Raw genomic sequence first — 22070 nt, 5'->3', positions numbered from 1 at the left:
CATGAGTGCTAAAGGCTTTAAACTTCTCTAAGGGAACGTGAATTCTAACTTTGTGTTTCTTTTGCTCTTGCTCTCCTAGGAATCAACGCTTTCTGCTGTGATGGAGATGTTCTCATTGAATTCCCTTAAAGGTAAGGACTGAGCCAGTCTTCAGCTATTTGTTTTGAATTTGTGCAGAGATTTTAATGCTCTGGCAGTTTCCTCAAGCAAATTCATTGCCAAGGAACAGTGCTGGCTTTCTTTACTGGGAGGAAGTAGGAGGTTTGTCCCATGGCCGGACTTCCTTCTCAGTGCACCAGGGACCAAAAGGAAGCAGATATCACAGAATCACAGAACGGCCTGGGTTGCAAAGGCCCACAGTGCTCACCCAGTTCCAACCCCTGCTGTGTGCAGGTCGCCAAGCAGCAGCCCAGGCTGCCCAGAGCCACATCCAGCCTGGAAGATGTGGACGTACCTGAGCTAGCAGTGAGGATGTAACACACGGAGCCAAATGTTCTGTTGGCCTCACATTTTCCATTCTGTGAGCAGAATTTCCATTCTTGGTGCAGCGCCCCAGTAAGTGCTGCATGTGTGAGTGCACCCAGTGCCAGGGAGCAGTGGGGAACCCAGAATTCAGGAAGGCCCCATTGTGTCACCCAGTAACTGGCAGCGTAGGCTTGGAGGAGTAAAGCTGAACAGGGAGGTGTTAGCTCTAAGGAAGGGCTTTTCTTGCCTCCTGTATTTCATCCCACACGTAGCTGTGTCCTTCTGTACCAGCTCAGTAGGTGCTTTCTCCTCGGTGTTTGCATGCTTGAAATATTCTCATGTTCTTTCTCTGCTGTCATTGCTTTGCCAACCTCTTCGTGTAGATCTCAGTTTTTCCTAAGGAATCCCTCCAGTCCACAGAAGGTTTTTTGTGTCTTTTTTTAAATTTTGTTTTATTTCTGTGACTTGGCCTTAAAATAAAGAGCACAGAATGGGTAGGAGTACTCCAGCATGGCCGATCTGGTGCTGGATCACTGCCTTCCATCCCTGAGATGTGAGGAGCCTTCCATGTGAGGGCTGCTGGTTTGTCATGGCCAGGCTGGGGCTGGGCCTCTGCTGCAGTGCCCGTGCTCTGGGAGAGGAAGGCTTTAGAGCAGGTATGGCAGTGAGCTCCTGCTCAGCATGCAGCCCAGCAGCGCTTTGCTCATCACAGCCAGCCTAGCCAGGCAGAGCCTGGAGCATGGCTGCAAGTGGCCATGTATGTGCTGTTTAACGTAAAGATATTTGGATGGAATTAGTGCAGTCTGACTTCTGGCATTTTTGAATACATTCAGTCTTAGCTTTTTTTTTTTTTGTGTGTGTGTGTGTGTGCTCATGAGATAACTGTGGCATTACTTGCAGTGACACACCTCCAGCCCTACTGATGTCTGACCCCATGTGCCAGCATGCTGCCTTCCAGCAGCCTCTCCCCCATTTCTCCTTCACTCCAGCTGTGTGTTTCCATGACTTCCCCCAACAGATTCCTTATTTCTCATTTTCCTCTGCTTGTTTTGATTTTAATCACTGTGGTTTCATCTCCAGCCATGGGTTCCTTCCCATAGGGTTCTTGGTTTTTTTTTTTAGAGCTGCTTCAAGATCTGTTCTTTTGCTCTTTGGCTGGCTGGTTGGCTTAGTGAAAACAGCAATACACAGACAAATCACTGCATGTATACCAGAAGAGGCAAATTTGGTGTTGTAAGATCTATTTCAGATGTCCATATATATGTGCCCTTCCAAAGGTTTTGCTATGCAGGATTTTGTGTGATGGCTTTCTGCTCCTTGAAGCTCTTCTCATGGCTCTGTACAGCTCAGTCTAACCACGTTACACCTTTTGGGGTTTATTGGGGATTTCTCACTCTGATTTAAAAAAGAAATCCCTCCTCTTGGTGTTTAAACAGCCATTCATGTAACGGTTTGGCTCACACACAACATATTCACCTGTGCTGCACAGACCCACGCAGTAATGGTAGTTACAGGTGTGTGCTGCAGCCAGGATGATACAATTTGTGTACCATTTGAAATTTAGATGTTTTAAAAACTAGAATTTCCCTGTAGTGTTTGGATTTCAGGCAGCACTGCTGTGCTGAGAGCTTTCTGCCCAAGATGTTGGGTCATTTGTGTGGAACCTGAGAGCAGTGAAGGAGAAGGGAAGGGGTTGGCACTGCTGTCTGGAGCTGTAACTGAGTCGTGTTGGTGGCACAGAGCTGTTGGGGTTGGAAGGGATGATCAGAGGGCTGGAGCAGCTCTGCTATGAGGAAAGGTTGGGGGGAACTGGGATGGTTTGGCTTGGAGAAGAGAAGGCTGCAGGGAGACCTCAGTGTGGCCTTCAGTGCTTGGAGGGAGCGGATAAACAGGAGGGGGAACGGCTGTTTGTGAGGGTGGGTGGTGATAGGACAAGGGGAATGGTTGGAAATGAGGCAGGGGAAGTTTGGGTTGGATATGAGGAGGAAGTTTTTCAGCCAGAGGGTGGTGAGGCACTGGAACAGGTTGCCCAAGGAGGCTGTGGATGCCCCATCCCTGCAGGCATCCAAGGCCAGGCTGGATGTGGCTCTGGGCAGCCTGGGCTGCTGGTTGGTGACCTGCACACAGCAGGGGGTTGGGACTGGATGAGCACTGTGCTCCTTTGCAACCCAGGCCATTCTATGAGTCTATGACTCTATGACCTCTGGAGATCCCCCAGTCCAGCTCCTCCTGCAGTAAATTGCACAGGAAAGCATCCAGGTGGGTTCTGAACATCTCCAGATTAGGAGAGTCCACCGCCTCCCTGCGCTCTGTGCCAGGGCTCCATCACCCTCAAAGGCAAGAAGTTGTTCCTCAGGTTCAGATGGAACTTTCTGTGTTCCAGTCTGTGCCTGCTGCCCCTTGTCCTGGTGTTGGGCAGCACCACACAGAGCCCAGCCTCTCCCTTCAGATCCCATCAGCACTGCTCAGATCCCCATCAGCACTGCTCACATCCCCTCAGCACTGCTCACATCCCATCAGCACTGCTCAGATCCCATCAGCACTGCTCAGATCCCATCAGCACTGCTCAGATCCTCTCTGCCTTCTCTCCACCAGGCACACAGCCCAGGGCTCTCAGCCTGCCCCATCAGGAGCTGCTCCTGTTGTGCCCCCCCAGGCAGAGCAGAGGGGAGGCGCAGCTCCCTGCCCTGCTGGCTGTGCTCTGTGCAGCGCATCGCGGTTGCCGGGTGCCTTCTTGGCTCCCAGGGCACACTGCTGGGTTGTGGTCAACCACCGGTCAGCTGGTAGTGCAGGAGAACCTCTCTGTCTTGTGTGACCGCGCTCTGTTTTGGGGTTATTTCCTCAAAAAGCCCCAGATGAATCGCAGAACATCCCCCGATCCCTGGGATCCCTGCTGCTCGGCTGGCTGAGCCGGCAGTGGAGGCGGTGCGGTGTTGGATGCACGCACAGCAGGGAGGTTTTTTGTGGATGAAAATGTCTTTATTTGGGTCCGGGTTTCGGTGCGTGGGGCGAACCAACGGCACCGCGTGGCTGTAGGAGGCAGCAGCGGAGCCTCGGCAGCCGCACGACGCCGCGGCCTTTTTTTCCCTTCCCCCCCGTTTTTTTTTCTCTTTTCTTCTTTCTTTCTCTCCGTTTCTCGGTCCTCCACGCCGAGTCCTCCGCGCCCGCTCTCCGCATGAGGGCGCTGTAGCAGAAGGCGGCGCTCTATCCCCCCCTCTTTCCAGCGGCCCGCAGCCGGCACCGGGCGGCCTCAAGATGGCGGCGCTGGGACTGCTGCTGCAAGCGGCGGCCGCCTGCGGCTCGGCCAGCCCGCTGCGCCTCGGCCGCTGCTACCGCGGGGCGCGGGGGCTGTGCGCCCGATTAGCGGAGCCCGACGGCCCGGAGGAGGCCCGGCAGGAGGACGAGGAGGAGCGGCCGCCTCCTCCGGGCGCCGAGGAGCAGCGCGGCGCCATGGTGAAGGGTGAGGAGGAGAGGCGGCCGGGGGGGCCGCGGCCGGCCCCGAACGCAGCGGAAGGGAGGAGCGAGCGGCGGCCCGGGGCCGAGGAGGGGGAGGGCGGTTGGAGGCGGCGCGCGCGCGCCCGCGGCCCTCCCGTGCGCGCTCCCGGCCGGCCCAGGCCGCGGCCGTCGCGGGACGGAGCCCAGGGATGCGCGGAGCGGGCGAGCAGGCGGGGGGCGGCGGCGCAGGTAGCGGCGGGCGGAGCGGCGGCCGGGCGGCCCTTTGTTGGCCGGGCCGAGCGGCTCAAGGTCGCGCGGAGGGGCCGGGCGGCGCGGCGGTGCCGGGGCCGCTGGCGGGCGGCGTCGGGCCGAGGCCGTGCGGGCTGTCCCGTGCGCGGCCGCTCGGTTAGAGCGGAAGCTTTCCCGCTTCTGGGCTTTTTTTCCTTTTTTTTCTCCGTCCGTGTGGGGGACTTCCTTCCCTCCTCCCCTCACGGCATCTGTTTGTTATTTTCTAGTTTTCTTTCCGGCGTTTGGGCAGCGCTGTGTGCAGCCCGGCGCTGTGCCCCGTCGTTCTTGAGGGTCCCTTCCAAGCAGGGACGTGCTGTGATGCTTTGCTGGGCAGCTCACTGGGCAGCCTGTGTTAGCGGGGGTTGGATGGGGGCATCTGCAGAGCTCCGTCCTACCCTGTGGTTCTGTGATTCTGTGATTTTGAGTTCTTTGGGTTCGTAGTTCCGTTTGCAGGAGCTGTGCAGAGCTTTATCTGGAAGGTTTTGTGAATGGTTTTAGTTTAAAACCGTTCCTCCGTGTCCTGTCGCTATCAGACCAAGGAAGAAGTCATCCTCCCTCCTGTTTGTAAGCACCAGAAGGCTGCAGGGAAGGCTCCCCAGGCTAAACGCCCTCAGCCAGGCTCCATAGCAGAGATGCTCCATCCCCTGAGCATCTGCGTGGCCTCTTCTGCACCCACTCCAGCAGCTCCACGTTGCTTTGTGTCAGATAAGTGAATAGAACCATCCCCAAGGTCTGTCCTACCTGCACAGGTACAGGGATGATAAAATTCATTTTAAAAACCTTAGAAGTACATGTGCCGTGCCTTCAACAAGCTGATACCTTGCTAGCTATCAGACTTGATTGCTGTTGTTATAGTCGTGGATACCATTGCCAACATGGAAAAATAAACTGCAATCTGAGGCCAGCTTTAAAAATGGCAGAGTTATATTGGCACTGACACTTGGTCCACTTCCTTGTGAAGTGCTATCACGGGGCACGCGGCTTTCTTCTCCGTGTAGACTGTTGATGTATTGGGAGCCTCCTTCGCCGAGATGAATATCTTAACGCAGGGCTCCATCCTGACGGGTGCTGTGGGGAACAGTTTGTCCTCGCTGTTCCTTGGTTGCTTCTCCAGGGATGCTTTGTTTGTTGCTTCTTCAGGGAAGAGAATTTGGGGAAACGTAAAAACTGCTGAAATGGGTTTCACGCTCCTCTGTCTTGGCTGGATGAGGTTATAGGGCATTTTATTTGTGCTCCTGATGTACCTGGTGGTGTCTTTGTGTCGGGTCTGTTAAGGGTAACAGAAGGCTTACGTTACACACAGGAGTTGTTTGCTTTTTTTCTTCTTTCAGAGTTACTTGGAGTTACATTGACTTCCACAGTCGAGTTAAGCTCCAGTACTCTCTGACTTAGAGGAACAGAAATTAGTTAATTGGCTTCTTTTGATTTGTCTGTTATCTGAGACAGACTTTTAGCATTCATGGTCTTGGAACTGAGGTTAAAGACATCATGTATGGTTCTGGCTTGGAGCTGGGCATGCAAATCAGCTCTGTTTTGTTCTGGGAGTATTAAGCTACACTCCTTTTAACGGAGCTCCTACCCAAATATCCGTTCTCAGCAGTCAGGATCCCTGAGCTCTGTGGATGAAGGTGCCAAGAAATCCAATCTGTCAGGGGAGGAAATGTTCTGCAAATCCACTGCTGCAGTTTGGGAGTTGTTTCTTTAAAAGCTATGAGCGAGGCATGGCTTCATGCAAAGAAAGATCCTTTCAGCTTCTGATTTCAGGCTAAGGATGGGCTGAGGGCAATCCATCAAACCTCTGAGTGCTGTTGGTGTGTCAGATGGTGCTGCTGAATATGGCATTGTCAGCTGGGGAGAAGACGTTGTGTCTCAGTTGGCAATTCGGGGTCTGATCTGCAAGCCAGAACTGGGCTCTGTTATTTAAAGATCCTGTCCTTTGCATAAGGATGACTTAAATATTTGGTCCTTGCTGAGAAGTCACCTCAGAATCTGAGAGATTGGTTCAGTCCTTAAGTAAATGTGTTGTTTTTTTTGGGCCTTTACGAACAATGTACCTCTTCCTCCATCTGTTCCATATCACACAATTCCTCAGGGTACCTTCTTGAAAGGGGAAGCAACCGGAGGCCAAATAATACAGGCTGCTGCTCGAGGTTATTATTTATTTCCCATTCATTAAGTGAATTTAATGGCGCACTTGGGAGTCGTGCTGCTGCTCCTTGCTCCGTGTGTCCCAGGGCTGGAAATCAGGATCGACACGAGGAGGGCTACGATTTTAGTCACTGCTCAGCAGGTGATGCTGCGAGTGCAGCGGTGGCTGTAGGGTACACTTAGAGTGTGCTGCTCTGTGTTTGCTGTGCAACTGCAGGGAATGGGCTGTTAGCATGTTGGCTCTTGCTGTCCCAGGTGGCACTTAGGAGGCGGTTTGGTTTAGGAACTCCGCCCGTCCACAGAGTGAGAAACAGCAGCCTGAGGGCTTTGCTGTCAGTGCCACGCAGCAGTGATGCTGTGGTGACTGTCACCCGTTGAGAGCAGTGGCAGCTGCTGTATGTGCTACAGTGCTGCTGTATGGCAGTGCAGGTGGCAGTTCTGCCGTGTCCGTGTAACGCTGCCCTCTGAGCAGCAGGCTGAAGTGTCCCGGTGTGTGCCGCAGAGTCCAGGTTCCTGCACTGCCTGCTCCTCTTGGCTTCTGGAAACGATCTCCCTGCTGTTCAGCTGCTGCTTGTGCGCTTTGGAGGAAGAAATTTCAAACCTGTCAGCAGCAATGGTTCTTTTTCTGTCCCCTGGATCAGTTTTGTTATTGTTGGGGTGGGTTATGTGAGGAGCACTGTTTTTGTTCTACCTTAACCTGCAGCCTGCCAAGCTCTGGTGCGGTGTAACTCCTTCTCTACAACCCCCATGCTGTCTGTGTTGCTCTGCTTCCCGGTGAGCGCTCGTGCTGCACAGATCCCTGCAGTATTCTCGTGCTGTGCAGCTGCTCTGAGGATGACAGAGCTGTTCAGTGCTTGCTGGAAGCAGTCCCTATGTCTTTGTTATAGTGACTGCAGTCGCTGTTCTCAGGAGGACGTGCTGGTAGCTCTGAGAGTCACGGCTGGCTCATTGCTCCTTCGTGGCTTGGGTGCTCCACCTGCTCTAGCAGCAGGGATGGTTGTGTAGCACTCCATCTGGGGGCTGCTCTCTGTGCTTCTGCTGCCAGTCCCCCTCTCCCTCAGTGAGAGGGAGCAGGTAGTGCAGGAACTTGGACTCTGTGGCCCACGCTGGGACGCTGCTGGCTCTGGTTGGTGATGCTTCAGCCTGCTAGGCAGAGGGCAGCGTTACACGGACACAGCAGAACTGCTGGAGAGTTCCCTGGCGCTGCCACTGGGGCTCTGCAGGTCCGTGCAGCTGATGGCTTGAATTCTGAAGCCAGCAATAACTGTGCTCTGTTCTTCTGGATGAGCTTTCTGGCAGATCAGGGCTGCAACTTAACCATCAACACACGGAGCTGAACCGGATCTCTGAGCAGCGTCGTGCAGAATCACATTTCCAGCCTCTAAGCGAGAGCTTGGGAGCAGAAGGGACTCGAGATGCAGCAGGAAGTCCCATGTGTTATTTCACCTTTTCCATTTGTGATGACTGATCTCATGCGCTATGTGTGTGGTTGAGAGCCCAGCTCTCGCCCTGAGGTGATGCGTGTGCTTCAGGGGGTGGATGCAGATATCAGAGTCTGCTCCAGTTACTGCTCAGTTGGGTTTGGATATCAAAGAGTGACACGCAGAGCCTCTTCTGCCTTCGTAGTGAGGAAACAGCACCTGCTCCCTGCATTGAGCTGGGCTTTGAGTTCTGTGCTGGGATATTTGCATTCAGGATCCATCAGGTGTATTCGGGCTGTTGGTGTTCCTGTTGTCACTGTATTTTGGGTGGGATGGGGAAGCGATCCCATAGCAGTTTGGGGTGGTCTTAGCATCTCTGAAGCACAGAGTTGGGCTGTGTGGGTGCTGCAGGGAGTATTACTGTTATTTTGGAAGGGGGGGGAACTAAAAACCTGCGTTTCAGGAAGAGTATCAGAGGTAAAATATTGTTGGGTGTTGTGGATGTGCAGTGCTGTCTTGTATTTGGCTCTCAGGAGGCATCATCCTGCTGTGCACCATTTTCCTGATGCCTGGAGACGTTGTATGTGGACCACTTAGTACCTGTGCCTGCTGGGCTGTCTGTAAGCTCAGAGAAATGTGTGCTCCGGTGTTACAGCACGCCTCGAACAGGACTGCACGAGGGTTGGAAGTCATTTACATCTCCTGTTGGTTTTTTTTCCCTCCAGATTCCAGAGACCTGTTAAAGGAATTCCCACAGCCCAAGAACTTGCTCAACAGCGTGATTGGACGGGCCTTGGGCATTTCCCATGCGAGGGACAAACTGGTGTACATCCATACCAACGGGCCCAGAAAAAAGGTAATCCTGCTGTGCTGGGGATGGCAGCTGTGCTGCACAGGAGGGAAAGTGAGCCAGGAACGTTGCTACACCTGGAAGCGAGCCTTTAATAGAGCAAATGGTGTCACTGTTTTAATTCCACATAATAGTTGGAGGATAATCTTTCAGACAGAAGGTTTTCTCCCTCCCCGTACCTCCATTTTCACATGCTTTAGTATACGTAGATGTAAATCCTGTCCCTCCTTCGGAACGTGGAAGGGTGAATTCTTTCCTTGCTGTAAGTGGCTGTTCTCAGCAGGAAGGTACGTGGTCTGCCCTCACACGTGTTGGGCTGTGTAACCCTCTGCCTTAGAAACAGAAAGCAAAGGGCTGTATTTCAGACCTTAGCAGGGATAGATTTTGTTGTTTTTATGTTCTAATAGAAAAAATGCCCAAGAAGGCCTAAAGTGTTTAATTGCAATCAGAAAAGGAGAGTTTGTTTGAAATGGAGGGAGGCTTCTCGTACAGTTAAGGGCAAAGTGAAATCAAGGTTTGTTGTTGTTAAATGAAGGAGAGGAATTCCAGGCAAATGTTTTGCCAAAGAGTTGGAGCCCTCCTTGGATGCAGGGCTCACATCCCACCCTGTGCTGTGAGTGCAGCAGCTGTCCTGAGGGCTCAGCTCCTTCTGCCACACAGCCCCAGCCCTCCCTTTGCAGAGCTGGGAGGCCTTTCCAGCTGAAGTCTAACATCCATTCCAGGATTTCAGTTCAGATAGAGTAACATTTTCCAATAACGTTCTATCTTAACATTTCCCAGGCAGTTTTCATGACCTCATCCTTTCTGAGCATCTCTGTTTCAGGCAGTGCATCAAAATGGGTACAGAATCATAGAATGGCCTAGGTTGAAAAGGACCAGAATGATCATCTAGTGTCAACCCCCTGCCATGGGTACTTCAGAGTTGCTTTATTACCTGTGGGTGTGTTGCCTGCTTTTCCTCAAGCAGTAGTGCAGTTTGCTAATGTATGTTGTGGGATGCCATAAGCAGTGCCTCGTTGTTTTAATTTGCACAATTGGTTCAAATTCGTGTTAGCACTCAACGTAGGTTGATACTGACCATAACTTCAGATTTCTTTGAAAAAAAATACCACAATAGAAAGCAAGGGGGAACAACCAATAGTGTGGCTCTAGAAGCAAATGAGGGCTGGAGACAAAGCTGAAAAAGTGCAGAGACAGCAGAACAAGTGAGGCAAAGTGGGGAATTGTTGTTTGGAAGAGGACAAGATTTCTTTTTGAGCGCTGAGTATGTTGGCCTTCGTGAGACAGCTCTTTTCTCAGCAGGTCTGCCTCTTCATGCAGAGCCCCTCAGCAAAAATGCAGCAATTTCCTGGGGCAGGCAGCCAGGTGGAGGCTGTTGAGAGGCAGATCCTTATAGGTGGGGTTTTTCCAGCAGACCTGAACACCACCTCAACTGAATCACAGAATGGTTGGGTTGGAAGGGACCTCAAGGATCACAAAGCTCCAACCCCCACCAATGCAGGGCCACCAACCTCCACATCTCACAGCAGCCCAGGCTGCCCAGGGCCCCATCCAACCTGGCCTTGAACACCTCCAGGGATGGACGAGGATCCACAGCCTCTCTGGGCAGCTGTTCCAGCACCTCACCACTCTCTCTGTAAAGAATTTCTCCCTGATGTCCAACCTAAATCTGCCCTCCCTCACCTTCCAACCATTCCCCTGTCCTGCTGTTCTCTCCCCTTTCCAAGAGCTGACTCCCCTCCTGTTTAAGGCTCCCTTGAGGTCCTGCAGGCTGCACTGAGGTCACCCCGCAGCTTCTCTTCTCCAGGCTGAACAAGCCCAGCTCCCTCAGCCTGGCTTTGTAGGGAGCTGCTGCAGCCCCCTGCTCATCTTTGTGGCTCCTCTGGACCCTCTCCAACAGCTCCCTGTCTTTCTTCTACTGGGGGCCCCAGACCTGGACGCAGTGCTGCAGATGGGGCCTCACAAGAGCCGAGCAGAGGGGGACGATCACCTCCCTGTCCCTGCTGGCCACCCCTCTGCTGATGGAGCCCAGGATCCCGTTTGCCTTCCAAGCTACAAGAGCACACTGCTGGTTCATGGTCAGCTTTTCATCTATCCAGACCCCCAGGTCCTTCTCTGCAGGGCTGCTCTCAAGGACCGCTCCTTCCAGTCCGTATGGATGCCTGCGATTCCTCCGGCCCAAGTGCAAAACTCTGCACTTTGCTTTTCAATGCTTTTGTGTTGAACCTCATCAGGATCACCCAGGCCCACTTTTCCAGCCTCTTGAGGTCCCTCTGAATGGCATCCCTTCCTTCTACCGTGTCAACCTCTTAGCTTGGTGTCGTCAGCAAACTTGCTGAGCGTGCACTCGATTCCGTCATCGCTGTCACTGATAAAGATGTTACAGAGCACCGGTCCCAAGACAAGCCCGGGGGAGCTGCTTGTTACCGGCCTCCACCTGGACACAGAGCCATTGATGACCATCTGATGACTGCGGCCTTTCAACCAGTTTCTTATCCATCAAGTCCACATCCCTCCAATTTGGAGATAAGGATGTGGTGGGGGACCGTGTCAAAGGCCTCGCTCAAGTCCAGCTAAAGGACATCCGTCACCTTTCCCTTGTGCACCGATGCCGTCACTCCATCACAGGAGGCCACCAGATGGGTCAGGTATGACCTTCCCCTGGTGAAGCCGTGCTGGCTGTCTCGGATCACACGCCCATTCCTCATGTGATCCAGCATGTCATCCAGGATCTGTTCCATGATTTTCCCAGGCACGGAGGTGAGACTCACCGGCCTGTAGTTCCTGTGTCCTCCTTGCTCCCTTTCTTGTCAATGGCAGTGACCCGACCCTTCCTCCAGACATCCGGGGCCTCACCTGACAGCCACAACTTTGCAAATACGATGGAGAGCGGCTCAGCGACCACCTCAGCCAGCTCCTTCAGAGCCCTGGGATGCCGCCACCCGGCCCGTAGACTTGTACACATTCAGTCTCATCAGGCAGTCTCAGACCTGCTCTGTCCTCACAGCGGGGGGGGAATTTACCACCCTGGTCCCCACCTGGAGGTTTGGGATGCAGGGCTCAGGACGTCAGAAGTACTGGAATCCTGGCTGCCAGTGAAGACTGAGGCGAAGAACTCATTCAGTCCCTCAGCCTTTTCTTCGTCCATTTAAGCTGGTTCTCCATTTACATTTACCAAAGGAGGCGCGCTCACTTTGGCCTGTCTCTTCTGGCCCGTGTACCTGTAGAAAGTCTTCCTATTGTTTTTCACGTCCCTCACCAAGTTCAGTTCTGCCTGCACCTTGGCTGTCCTGATCCCACGTCTGCAAGTCCGGACATCCCTGTATTCTTCCCAGGTGACACGGCCTTGTTTGCAGAGTCTGTGTGCACCTTTCTTTGCCCTCAGCTGCCCAGCAGGTCCGTGCTGAGCCATGCTGGTTTCCTGCCTGCTCTGCCCGCTTTCTTACTCAGAGGGACTGAGAGCTCTTGTGCTCTCAGGAAGGCATCCTTGAAGAGCAGCCAGCTCTGCTCAACATCTTTGTTTTTAAAGACAGCATCCCGGGGGATCTCGGCCAACAGTCCATTGAACAGCTTAAAGTCCACTCTCCCAAAGTTCAGGTCCTGATGCCACTCTTTGCCAGGCCCACATCTCTCGAGATCACAAACTCGACCAGGGTGTTCTCACTGCAGCCAACCTTAATGCCTTTAATTAATCATCTCCTCCGCACTGGTGAGCAGCTGGTCCAGCAACACTTCACCTGTGGTCAGTCTGTCCAATGCCTGTGCCTGGAAGTTATCATCAATGGATTCCAGGAGCCTCCTGGACCTCTTGCAGCTCGCCGTGTGGACTTTCCAACAGATCTCCAGATGGTTGAAGTCCCCCATCAGGACGAGAGCTGTGAGCACAGCACCTCCCGCATCTGAAACAAGAAAGCCTTGCCAACATCTCCCCTTGCTCAGGTGGCCTGTAGATTACACCTGTCACCAGCTGGCCTTTGTGAGTCCCATCCCTCATTCTAACCCACAGGCTCTCAGGCTGTTCCTGACTGTTTCTCAGAGGGAGCTCCTCACAGTCTATCCACTCTTTGACATAGAGGGCAACTCCCCCACCCTTCCTACCTCGCCTATCCCTTCTAAAGAGCCAGTACCCCTCAGTGGTGGTGTTCCAGTTATGGGAGTCATCCCACCATGTTTCCGTGACAGCAACAAGGTCATAACTTTCATCTTTGCTGCAGCAACGGGAGAGAATTCCTTGGACATTTCCTCTTTGAGCCTTAGAGAAATTCAGCTACAGCATCAGCAGGGCCAGGAGTGGAATGAGTTCTGGATTTGGAATGGTTTTTTAAAAGGGCAGAGATCAGCTTCTGATGTTCTTTGCATTTCAGAAAGTCACTTTGCACATAAAGTGGCCTAAGAACGTGGAAGTAGAAGGCTATGGGACCAAGAAGATCGATGCTGAGAGACAAGCAGCAGCTGCTGCATGCCAGCTCTTCAAGGTGAGCTTTTGTTCTTCCTCCATAACTTGATGAAATGAGCCTTTGAGCATGCAGGCCTTGCCTGTTCTGCTGATACCCCTTCTGAATTTTTCTGTCTTTGCCTGTTTGCCTTCTTAGTTGGCCTGTTTGGAGTTTCCCTCTCATCTGTGGAGTAGGAGCAGTGCTTCCTACTAAGGAGCCTGGAGGAGGTGCTGCAGGTGCACCGACAGCAGGAGAACTTTTAATTTGCTTGTAGATCAAGAAAGCTACATTTAGAAGTAACTGTTTAGTTTTCAAGCTGAGCCTTCAGAACTCAAGGATTGCAGCCTCAAAACCAGCAGTTTCTTCAGCTGGTTTGTTGAATCCTGTGATTAGCGAAACTTGTTCCACTGGTTGGCTTTACCTGCAGCACAGTTGGTGCTCATTCAGTTCATGTTCACTGAACACACGCTGTTGTTTTATCCCTGCTCTTCAGCACTCAGTGAAAGCACTGCTTCTGGCTGTCTTTGAAACCGTGGAAGTTTTTGAAGGGAAACAATCCTACCTACAGTTGCAGTATGCTTTTTGTAAATTTGGGGAAATCACTGAACTGTTTTCACTTTGGAACTAGAAAGCAAACAAAACCAAAACGAACAACAAAAAGGCAAAAAGCAACTAACCCTGGAACCATAGATTAAGCGTGCAAAGTTTTAACTGTGTGGTTTGCCAGCTAGAGCTGAAACCAGCAGGAAAACCTGATGATGGGAGGCCCTGTGCAGTCCTAGCTGTAGAAATAGCCCCAGTGCTGCTCTAAGTGAATGGTCATCAGTGCAGGCAACATGGCACTGTTAAGTGGGGCAGAGGGCCTCTGAATATGACTTTTGAGTTTAGCAGCAAAGTGATTCTTGCTGTCCTAGACGCTCCTACAGCACAGAATGATACAACCTTATCTAACAGGGGTCCTCTGAGAGCTAAAGGTGGGATGGATTGTAGTGGGCTGGTAAGACCTTGACGAAAAGATGCCGAATGCAGTTAAAACCTTGTAAAACACCAACAGATCCTGGCCCAGCCTTTCTAAGGAGATACAGAATTCCAGGCAGCTGTGCTTTGGGAAGGGAGGTTGGTGTACAAATTTCCTTCCTTAAGTGCTGGCTGGAGGAAAGCTTTGAGTTCCTGAAGGTGCCTTTTCTGTGCGACGTGAAGGATCTGCTCCTTCCCTTCTCTCCTTCACCAGGTGTGCGGTGCTCCCTGCAGTTACATCTCTGCCTCCTCACTGCTGCTCCATAACTGTCATGTCTCTCTGATAGGGCTGGGGTTTGCTGGGGCCCAGGAATGAGCTGTTTGACGCTGCCAAGTACCGGCTGCTGGCTGACCAGCTTGGCTGCCCTGATGAGAGGTGGTGCTCGGAGGGCAAATGGCGCTCCAAGTCCGGCCCTTCCCTCGCCGACCTGTCGACCTGCTGGCGGCGGATGGAGCCCGACGACCCCATCCAGCCCATGGAGCAGGGCAGGATGCCCAAAGCCATGAGGAGAGAAGAGCTGGAGGAAGGGGAGCTAGAGGAAGGGGAACTGGAGGAGGGAGAGCTGGAAGAAGAGGCGATCGATGTTTCCGATTACTTACCCATGGCACATCAGGATGCTCGAACTCCCGGCAGAGACGCGAGGTGAGTCTGCCCAGATAGCTGCTAATGCGGGGCAGTGAAGGAGAGAGATTTTTCTCCTTTGTAGCTGATGCACCCCGTAGTTCCTCAGAATGGAGCTGCAGCTTCCCACGTTGCTGTGTGACCTGTAGGTGGGCCCAGCACTGACTGTTGTGCCGTTTTGTATGTGAGAGTTAGTGAGGCAGCCTGATCTTGTGCCTGTTTTCACAATGGAATGCCCAAGTGCCATCTTTGGAGTCCTGGGCCTAAAGAGATTTCTGTTTCCAGAAGCAGTGCGGGTAGGAATCCTTTTCTAATCCCCTAAATGTTGGGGGCAATACTAAGTCTGCTCCTTATCATCACCATGCTTGTTTCACTTAGTGAGCACTACGTTTCAAGTGGTCAACAGGAGAAAAATCAGTAGGGTCCTGGTGGTGGTGGTGGTTGTTCTGAGGGATGCTGTTGGATACAGAAATAACCCTGCCTTGTTGGTTTTTTTTTGTTTGTTTTAATCAGTTAAAAGCTGTTTATTCAATCTGGTTTGTAATACTACTGTAATGTTTTAATGCTGCTCAGGGTGATTGTTCTGCAATTGACAGATTTTAGTAGTAAGAGCAGCCTGACTGATCAGGTGACTGAGGTTACCTGTGCTCAGTAGCAAACCTGAGGTGAGGTGGGTCTGAGGATAGAGTGGATATTTGTGTATCAAACTGTTCTCTTCCATCTAGCCGAGGAGGGAGTTCCATCGAAATGACAGATGACAACACTGCCATCCGTGCTCTGACGCAGTTCCCGCTTCCCAAAAATCTCCTGGCCCAAGTGATTCAGATTGCAACCTCTTCCTCCACAGTCAAGGTAAGGTGCTGGCTGCTCCCTGCCCTGGGACCTGCAGTGAGGAAGCTCAGAGGCTCCAGTTGGAATCTCTTTGGATGCTTCTTTGGGCAGCTGGGTATTGGGGGGAGAAGGGAGGTTAATTAGGCTGACAAAAATCAGCCTGAAGAGTGGGAGAAGTCTTGGTGGGAATTAAGGAAATGTCTTAAAAGGAGAACCAGGAATGCTGTTACTTGAGGTCCAGGCAATAGAGGAGCTGTTGTTTGTATGAAGGAGTCTGTTTTCTAAGATAAGTTGGCATTTCCTCTATTGCCTGCACCAAATACAAGTTTGTGTTACTCAGAACTGTGTAATTTCTGCACTGGTGGAATCTTTCCTCACTTCAGTTCTTGCCAGTATCCAGCAGTTCTGCTCCTTGGTGTGTGTCACCCACCTCCTTTCCAGACCCCACGTGCTTAGCTGTGCTCCATCCCATGTGCTGTCAGACACATTCCTCTCCACACAGCTGTCTCCTTTCACTTCTACCTCAACTTAAGGGCTTGAGATGGAATTCATACTCATAGAATGGTCTGGGTTGCAAAGGCCCACGATGCTCATCCAGTTCCAACCCCCTGCTGTGTGCAGGTCACCAACCAGCAGCCCAGGCTGCCCAGAGCCACATCCAGCCTGGCCTTGGATGCCTGCAGGGATGGGGCATCTGGAATTCTGTTCAGTAAACACTCTGCTTAGAAATGTTAGGGTGTATTTTAAAGTCAGCCTAAGTAGGGCTCTCACCCCTCTCTCCCACCGCTTCAGGAATACATGCAGTTCCGTACGGTTGGTACCAAGACCAAGATCTGCAAGCTGACGCTGCGCTGGCCCTGTCCAATGACTTTTGCAGCCAAGGGCCGTCGTAAGGTGGAGGCAGAAAACAAAGCAGCAGCATTGGCCTGTCAGAAGCTGAAGGTAAGCACAGCCGGCTCCCACGTCCCTCCTGTCACACAGAGATGCTCCTTGCACCTGGCTCACCATATTTGAGCCTAATGTGGTGGCATGTGAAACTTTTTTTACCTCTGATTTCGTACTCAGTAAACCTATATTTCCAAACCTTTGAATCGATCCCAATTGCTGTTGTACCCCTCTGGTATTAAACCTGTGATGACCCTTTGAAGGCTGTTTTGAGCTCTCAACAAAGTGACGTGTAGGGATTATTCTTGAAGTGATGTTCTCTTGGACACCTCAGTGGTGTCTGCTAGGACAGACTGTCTTCCTGTTCTCATAGATGAGCTCATCTGGCAACATGGCTGCATTAGGTTTCTCTGCAGACTCTAAAGCCATCAAAGGAAGTCCAGGAAAACAGCATAAGGCTTGGTACTGAGCTGTCACAACATACCAAGACTGCAGCAAGAGTGTTAATACCCCATGCCAGGAGGGTTTTGTCACATTACAGTTGTGGCTGTGGTTTCTTTGATGGGTCTTATTGAGACCTTGTGAGCACTGCGCTGAGGGAGTGAAGCCTTTTGCTTCCACGTGCCCATTTCTGCAATAGGACCACGTCCTGTTCCTTGCCATGGTACAAGCAGGACATGAGGGGTTGGGGTTTGGGGTGGGCAGTCGGCGCATCAGAACCTGCTGGACCCATCTCTGTTGTCATGACATGTGCAGCAATCTTGTCTGATGCTCTTCTTTGCTTTTGTCCTTCTCAGAGCCTGGGCTTAGTGGACAAGAACAACAACCCACTCAGCCATGCTATGTATAACATGACTTCCCTCCGGGAGCTGGGTGAGAACCAGAGGAAGCCGTGCCACATCAAAGTCCCTGAAGCAACCCTGCGTAAGATTGAGAACTATCTGAATCATGTAAGGCTCAGAACCACCTTTGGTTGATCACCTTTAACTTTAGAAGTTGTACACTGGCTGGGAACTCTGTGCCGTAGTGTTGGGGGAGTTTATGGCTCAGTGTTCTGCCACAAAACTGATCGGTCTTTGTTGAGGCTTGGGGAAAGGAGACCCTTTATGTGCAGTGGGCCTTCTCTGGATTCTTTGTTACAAGCAGATCTTGCTTCCCTAAAACTGGATCTGCTTTGCTCCTTTACAAGTGCCAGCTGCTGGTAAATTTGCAGATCTTCTTTGGCAGTGTCTCTTCTAGCATATGTAATTTAGTGCTGGGTGCAGATCCCCCAGCACCTGCCTGTGCTCACCCAGGAGATCCCTCTCCCTGCTGGGAGGCTGGCAGGAGCTGAAGCAGAGTTCCCTGGCAGCATTCATTGTCAAAGCAGGAGTTAGTGCTGAGGTTAGATGAGGATGAGTGTACCACAGGTACAAATGTCTGCAGCTAATTGAAGTCACTGGAAGTAATGCCCATGTTTGGAAGGTGGCAAGTAGTCACTGTGCACACTGCTGCACTTTGGAGCTGAACGATGGAGCTCTCTGGGGATGTTTACAGTTTTTGCAGATACCATAAATGAAGCAGCGGTGAGTATGTTAAGAAGCCAAGCCTGTGCCTAAGGCAGCAGCTGTTTCTCAATGAGCTGTTCTAAGTGGCTGAATCAAGGGTTGGAAAAGGTAGAAAAACAGCAGCATCTTGTGAGTGCTTGGTCTGCCTCCACGTATACGTGCCATGAGCTGCCACAGTGCATGCAAGGCTTGCTTTTGTGACTCTGAAGAAGCCTGAATCCAGAACTACTGATCTGCAGCCGGACCTTCAATCCTCTGAACATCTGGGTCTATGGTTTGGTTTGTGTTCCTGTCAATTCCTGACCCACTGTTGCTCCTTTTAGTTATTCCTGTGGGATGTCTGGCTTTTTTTTAAATTTAACCAGGATTGAATATTTCTGACCTAGCTAACCACTTAAATTTTGTGCAAGTTACCCGTCTGGACTTCCTGAGTGTGAAGAGAGTGGTGGTACAACTCGATGGTATCAAACGTTTGGTTTCTGGGGTGGATGCATCACTTGCATACAGTGTAGACACTGAGTTGAAGAGTATAAGGTAGAGTTCTGTGCCTGTCAGTTCACACACTGGTGTCAGTGTTTCTGTCAGGACAGATCATAGAATCACAGAATGGCCTGGGCTGAAAAGGACCTCAAAGATCATCCAGTCCCAACCCCCTGCTGTGTGCAGGTCACCAACCAGCAGCCCAGGCTGCCCAGAGCCACATCCAGCCTGGCCTTGGATGCCTGCAGGGATGGGGCATCCACAGCCTCCTTGGGCAACCTGTGCCAGTGCCTCACCACCCTCTGGGTGAAAAACTTCCTCCTCATATCCAACCTGGATTTCAGGAGACACAGTAAGGAAGTTGCAGGGAGCTGCTCAAGTTGCAGTCTGCGTTGAGGTTATTTAAAGTGAGAATTTGGAGGCTGAGTTACGCAAAGCCTAAAGAGATTTGAATGTAGCTTTTTGGTCACTGCAAAACCCATCTGACTGAGTCCATTTGGGGCACTTATTTCTTTTTTTCCTTCTGATGGCTGGTACCAAACTCCCCGTCCCTCACAACTTCCTCTGTCTCTCCCAGTATCCGGTGGACATCAGGGAGTCCAGGCCCCGGATTGCTGACGACATGATGAACCTGAGCAAGGAGTCCGGCGCCATCAGCGATGCCATCACGGGGAAGACGTACATCCCTATGCTGGAAGCGGAGGAGGTGCGCCTCAGTCAGAACCTGCTGGCCCTCTGGAAAAGGAGAGGATCCTCGTGGCAGGAGAGCCACCCGCTGCCTGTGGATCCTCACAAGGACACCATCCTCTCAGCCATCGAGCAGAACCCCGTGGTCGTGATAGCAGGAGACACGGGCTGTGGGAAAACCACCAGGATCCCTCAGCTCCTGCTGGAACATTACATCCTGGAGGGACGCGGCGCCCGCTGCAACGTCGTCATCACGCAGCCCAGGAGGATCAGCGCCATCTCGGTGGCCCAGCGTGTGGCACAGGAGTTGGGTCCCAACATGAGGAAGAACGTGGGCTACCAGGTGCGGCTGGAGAGCAAACCCCCAGCCCGGGGGGGAGCCCTGCTCTTCTGCACCGTGGGCATCCTGCTGCGTAAGCTGCAGGGAAACCCCAGTCTGGAGGGCGTCAGCCACGTCGTGGTCGATGAGGTCCACGAACGAGATGTCAACACGGATTTCCTGCTCATCCTGCTCAAAGGCATCCAGAAGCTCAACCCCGACCTGCGCCTGGTCCTGATGAGCGCCACAGGAGACAATCAGCGTTTCTCACATTACTTTGGGGATTGCCCTGTGGTCAAGGTGCCGGGTTTCATGTACCCGGTGAAGGAGTACTACCTGGAGGAGATCCTGGCCAAGCTGGGTAGGCACCGACACCGGCACTATGAGATAAAGGTGGGTATGGTATGCAGCTGCTCCCCTGGCCAAGGGACTGGCTTCTGGCATATCAGCAGGGGGAGAGTTTGGGCCTGGGACTGGTCCCTCTTTCCTGTTGTTCGTTAGCAGTGTTCGCTTAGCTTTTGTTCCAAGTCAACTTTCACCAGCTAAATTTGGCTTAGCTGTATCCCTTGTGTTTTAGTTAAGTTATGGGTAAAGGCAGCTTCATATTTGGGTTTAAGTTGCTTTTTTCCCCTCTTCGGCATGAAGTGTGTGTACGTTTGAGTAAGCTAACAGCTCAGTGTGCTTGTGTGGATGCAGCATGAAAGTCTTGGAGCAGCCGTGTTACCCGGGCACTCCTCGTCTTCCATGACTCGATTCCTTCATGGCTGCTTTTTGCAACTAGTCTGACTGCTCCACGTTGTTCTGGAGAGTGCCTCCAGATGTGTGCTGTGGGTAATCTCACTTCAGTGGCAGGACACGGAATCACAGAGTGCTTAAGATTGGAAGACTTGCAGGTTCATCTAGGCCAGCCCCCTGTTCAGAGCATGGTCAGCCCAAGCAGGCTGCTCAGGAGGAGGTTTTGAGGATCTCCAAGGGTAGATATTTTGCAGCTTCTCCAATGTTCAATCTCTCTCTGAGTAAAGATGGATTTTTCCTGTGCTTAAATAGAATTTTCTGCATTTTATTTGTGCCCGTTGCCTCTTGCCCTGTCAGTGGGCACTGCCAAGAAGAGCCTGGCTCCCTCATCTTCATTAGAAAATATTGGATGTTCCCATTGAATAATTATACAGGTTATGTTGCCTCTACTGCAGGCTCTCTGTCTTTCTCCACAGCAGACGTGTTCCAGACCCTTCATCCTCCTCATGGCCCTTCCCTGGACTCGCTCTGGTGGCTCTGCTTCATGGGGGAGCCCAGACCTGGGGCAGAGTGCGTTCACCAGAGCTGAGCAGAGGAGCAGGATCACCTCTGTCAGCCTGCTGGCGGTGTTTGGTGCAGCCTGGGGAGCTGGAACTCCTTCTGGCTTGTGTTCAGTTTGGTGTCCATCAGGATTCTAAGCAACTTTCCAGCTGGCCAGCCCTCAGCCTGTCCTGGCACATGGGGAGTTTGCTCCTGAGGCTGGAGACTTTGCCTTTCTTCTTTCCGAACCACACAAGGTTTCTTGTCAGCCTGTGGAAGTTCCTCTCTGTGTCTGAGCAACCATCTGGTGCATCAGCCACATCTCCTAGCTTTGTATCATCAGCAGGTTTGCTGAGGGTGTCCCGTTGCATTCAGGGCCGCCTTCCTCTTTCTGTTGTGGCTGGGATTTTTACCCTGCTCCTTGTAGGCTGGCCTGACACACTTGTTCCAAATTACTGAGACATAAAAGCTGCTGTTCTGTACCTGGTGGACTTGAAGGCCTGGGGTACACGTGGCATAGTTCTGTCCCCTGAAATTTCCTTGAAGTGTTGCTACTTATGAGGTGCTATTCAGTAGAGGTTCCCGAGTGTCACCTATCTTTCAAGTCTGGAGAACAGGAAAGAGACTGCATATTCACAACACAGCAGAGGAAGCTGGCAGTGGCTGTGACTGGAGCAAGTGCCAGATGGAGCCAGACCAGGCTCCTGAGGTTCCTGGTCCTGGGGAGGCCATCCAGCTACAGGCACTTGCTCTCTCCAGAAGCTGTTTTGGGAATCTGTGCACCTTTCTGCTAGATCACTACTTATTCCTCCACACGGGTCCTCCTGGGATCACAGAGTATCCAGAATTGGAAGAACCCACACTGATTGTTCAGTCCAAATCTGTCTCCACACAGGGCAAACTAAGAGTTGAACTGTAGATGTGAGAGTTGTCCAAATGCTTCTTGAGCACCCAGCAAACTTGGGGCTGTGACCACTTCCCTGGGCAGCCTGTCTCAGTGCCTGACCATCTCTTGAGTGAAGAATTCTCTAATATCCATCCTGATCCTTGCCTGACCCAGCTGGGAGCCAGCCGCTTGCTTTCTGCCACCAATGATCAGCACCTCCTCTGCTCCCCATCATGAGGAAGCTGCAGACAGCAGTGAGGTCATCCCTTAATCTCTAAGTGGAGCAAACCAAGTATCTTCAGCTGCTCCTCATAAATTGTGCCCTCTAACCCTTTCACTCTTTGTTGCCTTGCTTTGCACACATTCTGATATTTTTATATCCTTTATATTGTGGATCCCAAAGTACTGCACACAGTATTTGAGGTGAGGCCACAGGAGTGCTGAGTACAGTGTGACCACTCTCACTTCTTTCATCCAG

At 52.0% G+C, this 22070-nt stretch overlaps 1 protein-coding gene across 2 annotated transcripts in view; it reads left to right on the top strand.

Annotated features, from left to right (window-relative positions):
- DHX30 (DExH-box helicase 30) overlaps positions 1-22070 on the top strand; it is a 36752-nt gene that overhangs the window by 5391 nt on the left and 9291 nt on the right. Inside the window, exons 2-9 of one of the 2 annotated variants that reach the window (XM_085226822.1) lie at positions 80-131; positions 8483-8613; positions 12972-13082; positions 14348-14703; positions 15408-15534; positions 16306-16455; positions 17196-17348; positions 19003-19824. In XM_085226822.1, the coding sequence (XP_085082948.1) occupies positions 101-131; positions 8483-8613; positions 12972-13082; positions 14348-14703; positions 15408-15534; positions 16306-16455; positions 17196-17348; positions 19003-19824 (1881 nt within the window). In that variant the 5' untranslated portion in view covers positions 80-100. Of the gene's footprint in view, positions 1-79; positions 132-3657; positions 3926-8482; positions 8614-12971; positions 13083-14347; positions 14704-15407; positions 15535-16305; positions 16456-17195; positions 17349-19002; positions 19825-22070 lie in introns of those variants that run through there. The other variant, XM_085226821.1, reaches the window with a different exon arrangement.

This window comes from Meleagris gallopavo, chromosome 6 (genome assembly GCF_905368555.1).
Source record: "Meleagris gallopavo chromosome 6, MGAL_WU_HG_1.1, whole genome shotgun sequence".
In the NCBI taxonomy this organism is placed as follows: domain Eukaryota; kingdom Metazoa; phylum Chordata; class Aves; order Galliformes; family Phasianidae; genus Meleagris; species Meleagris gallopavo.
The sequence above is the reverse complement of the archived record's forward strand: the minus strand, read 5'-3'. Positions and strand labels throughout refer to the sequence as shown.